The sequence below is a fragment of the Sinocyclocheilus anshuiensis genome, unplaced genomic scaffold (genome assembly GCF_001515605.1).
Source record: "Sinocyclocheilus anshuiensis isolate Anshui unplaced genomic scaffold, SAMN03320099.WGS_v1.1 scaffold1804, whole genome shotgun sequence".
NCBI classification, from domain to species: domain Eukaryota; kingdom Metazoa; phylum Chordata; class Actinopteri; order Cypriniformes; family Cyprinidae; genus Sinocyclocheilus; species Sinocyclocheilus anshuiensis.
In genome coordinates this window covers 80,877-87,647 of record NW_015555844.1, presented here as the reverse complement: position 1 = coordinate 87,647, position 6,771 = coordinate 80,877, and the positions used below count along the sequence as shown (strand labels likewise).

Genomic DNA, 6,771 nt, shown 5'->3' with positions numbered 1-6,771 from the left:
GTAGCTCTCTCATGAGTCATGGATGTTAGCAAGACAAATTAACCATATTTGCCTTTTGTCTTTTGGATAATTAGCTGTAAATTCGAGGCACAGGTAGCTTAGTCTGTTGTTCATCACATTATTCACCACTCACCTCCACACCAAGACAAACACAACTGGAAAGGGAGGGAGGGATTCACTTCTGCGGCTCTCTGCCTGTCAGTGATGCGCATGTGCCGATCAATGTGTTCTACACTGCTGTGCTTGCGCCTGCGCGGAGGGGAGAAAGTCTCAACATTTCCCGACCCGACCCGACTTGATATTTTGATTTTTTATTTGTTTGACAGGGAAAGCTGTGCGCAAACAGAAACACACACACACACGCACACGCATTTACATGTATTAATTTATTTAAAAAAAAACACTCCCCATAAAAAAGGGCACTTTGTCTCGAGGAAGAAAAAGGGCAGGTGCTCAAGCCCCCTTTTATGTCTATGTGTGCATGTGCCTGGTCCCCAGGCATACAAGTATTATAGAAAGAATAAGGCTGTCAGCAACTTAAATGGCCTTTTTCATAAAATGTTTTTTCCACAAATGGATTTAAATGTCTTTTACCTTATGTTTTACTGTTTAAATGACTATAAATTAAATTAAAAACTAAAAAAGACAAAAGTTTTGGTGAAACAATGGCATTCTTTTTATTATCGCTCATAACAACACTCGGACACATCAAATATAACTAGTACACACATATAGGACAGTATTACTTTATCATGTTATATCACAGAATTGTTATTTAATACTAGAGCATCTAGCAGTGGAATATACAACATGTGAGTATGAGCTTCTTTCAGTCTCGTGTCTGCTTGAGTTTCTTCCAGAGAAATGTACTGCTGCATAGCTCAACTCCTCCGCTACACCCTAAAACCAACAGCGAAGTACTCCATACATAAATAAAACATAAAACATAATGAATATAGATAATATATAGTTTATTTAAATTTTACCTCATTAGCAGGAGATGAAGAAAGTGTTGTTTGCAATGGCTGGGTTTCTGTAAAGAATATGAACTTTTTCAGTTGCAGTAATCAGTGAGTTTTTTTAAGATACATTTTAATATAAAATCTTAATATTTACACTTTTTGATATGGTAATATGTCCATGTATATTTTGCAGTGTGTGCTCCAAAATAATCGCACTTCTCTCAGTCATATCTCAATGATAAAATCAGAATTCATCATATTTTACAATAGAACAATTTTGAAATTAAGGTGGATTTAATTTAATCTTCATCAAAATCACTGTCAATAATGCTCTAATAATCAAGACTATCATACAATATGATCATCAGTGAATATTCTTAATATGAAAATGGCTTACCAGAAAATGTTTTTTGTCGTTTTTGTACTCTCTTACATAGAAGGATAGCGATGATCACCAACCACAAGATATTTGTTGCTACCAAAACTGGGACCTTTAAGTCAGTCCAGACGAACTCAGAAATTGGTTCTAAGATTAAAAAAAAGTCTAAATATTTAAACTGCAATTCAAATGTGATTTGATCTATCAAATGCATTGTTCTCACCTCCAATTTCAAGCCTACTTCCATTTCCAAACAGAATCTCTCCACACATGGCCACAGCACAGTAGTAAGTCCCAGCATCAGTTAAACTGAGGTTCTTCTTGGGGAGATTGTAGATACAGGACTGTACATGTGAATCTTTCTCAGAGCTCTTCTCACATTGATCATTTATGTTTCCATGCTTGTAAATGATTCCTGGATGTGTATCTCCCGATTCATGTCTAAACCAGTAGATGCTGTGATGTCCTACACATTTCTCAGTGAGAACTGAACAGTGAAGATTCACAGAGTCTCCTGGGTTAAACTCATGCTCATTTACCAGAGTACCCGAGTCCATTGCAGACAAAAACTGCTTAATATGATGTTGTTTAGTATTCACCCCTGAAATTACAAAACTATTACATTATTTAGATGTTCAGAGATTTTTTCTTCAGGACAAGCAATTTGACTGCTTTTTGCTATAGGTTTGCTTACCTTTGTAGTTTAAAAACAGCCCACTACTAAAAGTTATAAGATCATAGTCACGGGCACCACAGTAATAGATTCCAGTATCCGATGGCTTTGTATCTTTTATGGTTAGAGCAAAAAGACTTCCTTGCTTTAGAACTGTAAATCTCTTGTCATTCTTGAAGTCTCCATAAAATGTTGGTGTTGAAGTTTCAGCATAGAGACTGAGGATGCATATTGGAGCTTCACCCAGAGATTGCCTGAACCAAGAGAAATAGTTTTCATAGCTTTGAGATATCAAGCACTCTAAAGTTATAGTTTCGCCTGCAGTGAAGGTCTCCAGGACTTTCTTTTGAAATACAGAAGCAGATGCGATGAAGCCTGAGAAGGAAAAAGTACAAACAGTATCATCAGAACAGATCAGAATAACATTTTCTTAAATATTGTAAGGTGAGAATTAACTTTGCAGAACTAATCTCTCTTCCACAACAAACACACCTGTCCTTGAGGTTAGAAAAAATATCAGAAGTACTTTAAACATAGTTGAGGTCCTCTGTGCATTTGGCAACATCTTATGGAGTGTTTGTAAGACATGTGGGTGTGAAACGCCTGGGTTTAGAGGAGTCAAGACTTGCCTTTCTGATTTAGATGACGTGATTGGCTGTTGTCATTTTTCCATTCAGGCCTTCTGACCCAAGACGTATAGCATGTGATGTGGCTTATCTATTGTTCTTATGTTCATGTTTGGAGCCTCTGTGAATCTTGGTCTGGTGTCTCCTAATAATCAACTGGTAATTTAATTATTTAATTCTTGCGAACTCTAATTTTCAGTAGTTTTTGACCTTTTATTTTCTGTATTTCAGTAAGCTCAGAATGAAAAAAAAAAAAAAAACAGGTCCAGTGTTATTTGATCAACCTTATAGATATCCAGTCATTGTTTTAATAACATCATACTCACAAAATTATATTTATATGTAGTATGTAGTCTAGAAATACAGGCAACATTTAAATGTTGTACAGTAGCTCATCCAGTAATGAGCTGTTCCAGATAGTTAAGCCTGTAGTGGCTGTTGGACACACTTTGCATGCTTTTCGATGCTTAATTGATTATTTAACCCTTAGAACATGTCCACTAACAATATTATTCTGCAAAACATGTCAACTAATGAACTGGTGCCCCCTATGTGCAGTCATTGGAAAAACACAGACTCAGAACACCTCTCTGCTGTCAAACCACTACAGAACAACTAGTCGTACAGTGCTTTGATCAGTCAGTTTCCCTCAAAATATAAGAATCCCTTAAATGTATTTACCTATTTTAATGCAAATAAAAGTCTAAGCTCATATACTGTAGCAGTTTCCTCAGTCTAGTAATGTATATTACTGTAGGTCAGGGGTGTCCAGACCTGTTCCTGGAGGGCCACTGTCCTGTAGGTCGCTCCAACCCTTATTAAACACAACTGAACAAAAGTAATCAAGTGTTGTGTTCAGAATCTCCCCCTATACCCTCATTCACTATTCCCTACATTAATCCACTACTAATATAGTTCAGTTACAGGAGTGAGTGAATTCAGACACTGAGTGTGCAAGGAGGGCTGCCACTTTTGCATAGTTTGTGCTTGCAGTTTAATAATCATTAGAAAACTTAGCAAACTGGCAGCACCTGTAGTAATGAAAATATTTAAAGGGGACATAACACAGTTTCACCCAATCTCATGTTAATCTTGAGTACCTATAGAGTAGTACTGCATCCTTCATATCTCCAAAAAGTCTTTAGTTTTATCATATTTATAAAAGAAAGATATAGCTTTATGATTCTCTCCGAAAACAGCCGAGGTCCTGGAGGCGCGCCGTGGGTGGAGCTAAAGATTGACGAGCACTTGAGCTCCTATTACCAACAAAACACAGACATTAGTGATGGGAAGTTCGGATCATTTTACTGACTCGGACCTTTGAGTCTCGTTCAGCAAAATGAACGAATCTTTTTTCGAGAGAGAGAGAGAGAGAGAGAGAGAGAGAGAGAGAGAGAGAGAGATAGGAAAAGCCATCTGCTCAACTCTACAACCTGAACCATATAGCATTAAATGTTAAAACAGCTTGCCACTTAATGTTTCAGCTCAACGCAGCAGCAGAGCTGAAAGAAATATTATATTACTCGGGCAGACCAACGCTCGGTAGCATGAAGCGCCAAGACCATGGTGCACGACAAAATATCTGCTGCAGGATTCCTCAGAGTCTGCGTCTAAAAAGAACACGAACAAGAGTTGGATGCGTAAGCGCCAAATCAAATGAACGTGACTGTGTCAGTGCAGCGCAGCAGGTAACGTTAGAGAGAGAGGGGGAAAACCGCCAGCTCACTGTTATAGCTTGCTATAAGAATACTCTGAAACACGTGAGCTCTTCCACTTGTTTCAGCTCGACACAGAAACGGAGCTGAGACAAGTAGTCGGGCAACTAATGCTTGGTAGCTCTGTCATGTCATCTGCCGCTGCTCTGAGAAATCACACTCAGTCTTGGGGTTTCTTTTCCAGAAGTTTCAAGAAGAACAAAGCCGAGAAGTTCTCTGCAGAAAACATCTCCAGAATGTTTTTCTGCTTCTCTTTATATACAGTTTTGACTTTAAGGCATGGGGTATATTTCCATACAGTTTTCTTTATGCATATAAATTTGATACCTCCCTAGAGAAGGGGCCCCCTTAAGTCTTGTTATGTTAAAGAAAGAAAGCCCACTTTTATTTTTCCAGATGTTTCTCATCTGAGGGTCTGGATATTCTGCCACGTAGGCTGTTTTTACACACAGGCATATATGTTTATAATGGAAGAATAACTGGATATATGAGTGGCTAGATTCGTCTTGATTATGCTTGATTAATTCATACTTTGATTAATAAAAATCTTCGACATTCCCCCCTTTGAGACTTAGTAAGTCTCACATTTGCTTATTATTTTTACCCAGAGTGCTCCTTCATAATTCAGTTATATTAGTTATCACTACCTAGTAACTAAATAAGTCACTCTGTTTTATTACTAATGACTAAATGATGCAGCATCACTCTGGTTTTGGAGCATCAGAGCATCCGGACCAAACGTCTCCCCCCTTACTCGACTAGGAAGGGAGTAAAAGATCCAGTCTCCATAATTTCTTACTTCTATAGAAAACAATGTTATAAGCATGAGCGTGCAGTTGGTTCAGCGCTTGCCTGTGGTTGTCACAGTTATGTATAAAGACATAAAAACACATTCAAAACATCACACATAGAATATCACAAGATTAGCATAGTTGATCTTCAGCCCAGATACTTTGCGCATCCTAGAGGGCCTCCCTTGGTCAGAAGATAGGCTAGCACTTATCTCCAGGGTATTGTTCATCTTTACATTTCTTCTTCATCCTCATTAGAGTCACTAGAACTATCATCCAAAGTTTGCTCATTTAAATTTAGTTTGTTTAGACATCCTTCATAATATTCATCCAGGTTCCTTTCTGTAATCATTTGTTGATTCTTTGGGACTTTTATCATTTCCATTTGTTTAACAGTAGCGTTGACGATTAATGTTCTTAATATAGGTAATATACAGCAAAATAATATTCCTCCTACTAATATGGCGACTCCTAAAATCATTCCTAGTTTAGCAAACCATGCTCCAAATTTAAGATAAATCCAATCCCAAATTCGTTCGTCTCTTGCGGCATTTGCTGTAACTTCAGCTCTTAATTTTTTAATTTCTGTCATAACTTCACAAAAAGCTCCCCCAGAGGCAGTATTATTTGGTATAAAAGTACAACATTGATCTCCAAACATAACACAAACTCCTCCCTTGTCTGCCAAGAGCCAATTAAGAGCTTGTCTGTTTTGCCATGTCATTCTACTTGTTGCGTGCACTTGGTCTCCTAATAAGGATAACGCATCATCAGTATAATTAATGAATCTTTGTTGATTATAATAAATGTAATTAATCCACTCTGTATTTTTGTTTGGTGTGATCCAAACAAATATTGACTCAAAACCTGCTTTTATTTCATCTCTTGCCTTGAATTTATTGGGAATTCCTCTCGGTTGTCCAATTGAGTCTAAATATACATTGGGGTCTGGCTCGTAACCTCTTCTAATTCTGTTATCCTCCTTGTTTGTGCTTTGTTCTGTTCCCCATTGTGCTATGTTAATTTCTTGGAGTAATCGTACTCTTACGCATGTACCTTTCCATCCAACTGGTAAAGAAGGCAATAATATCTCACCTCCACAGATCCTAAAGAAATCTGCTATTATTATTGATTGGTCTTCATAAATTTCTATAGAAGGTAAAGCAATAGTTTGATTTTCACATTTTTCAGGTGCTATTTTACTTCCTTTATTTGTTCCGAGTGCTAAAAGTTCTGGAGCTCTAGAAGGAAGTCCTGATTTCCAAGAATTTTTCTTATCTATATACCAAATAATAGCACATTTCCCTTTAAACTTGCCCACTTCTTGTGTTCCTTTTGGTTTATGGAAACACTCATACTCCTGTTTATAATCTATGCTATACCATTTCGGAATCTCTACTTTCTGTTTTTCAATTTTTATATTTTGGCTGACATCTGAATACTGACACCAAGATCCCCAGAGTGGTCTATAAAAATAATCTGTTAATTTAGGATTTCCCAAAAATCCTAGACATTCAGCAATACAATATGGTCTGGTAAAATCTGTTAAATGACAAAAGTTTCTCCCAAATTCGGCACATTTTTGGTAGTCATATGGATTTGGTATGGCTATCACTTTGTTTAAC

General features: G+C 37.2%; 1 protein-coding gene across 1 annotated transcript in view; it reads right to left on the bottom strand.

Moving 5' to 3' along the window:
- Positions 1-2,582, bottom strand: part of LOC107675591 (uncharacterized) — a 10,203-nt gene extending 7,621 nt beyond the window's left edge. The window contains exons 1-6 of the mRNA XM_016469996.1: positions 2,507-2,582; positions 2,036-2,389; positions 1,565-1,942; positions 1,360-1,488; positions 987-1,033; positions 783-900 (exon numbers count right to left, since the gene is read on the bottom strand). Of these exons, the coding sequence (XP_016325482.1) occupies positions 783-900; positions 987-1,033; positions 1,360-1,488; positions 1,565-1,942; positions 2,036-2,389; positions 2,507-2,579 (1,099 nt within the window). The 5' untranslated portion in view covers positions 2,580-2,582. The remainder of the gene's footprint in view (positions 1-782; positions 901-986; positions 1,034-1,359; positions 1,489-1,564; positions 1,943-2,035; positions 2,390-2,506) is intronic.
- Positions 2,583-6,771: the final 4,189 nt, after the last annotated feature.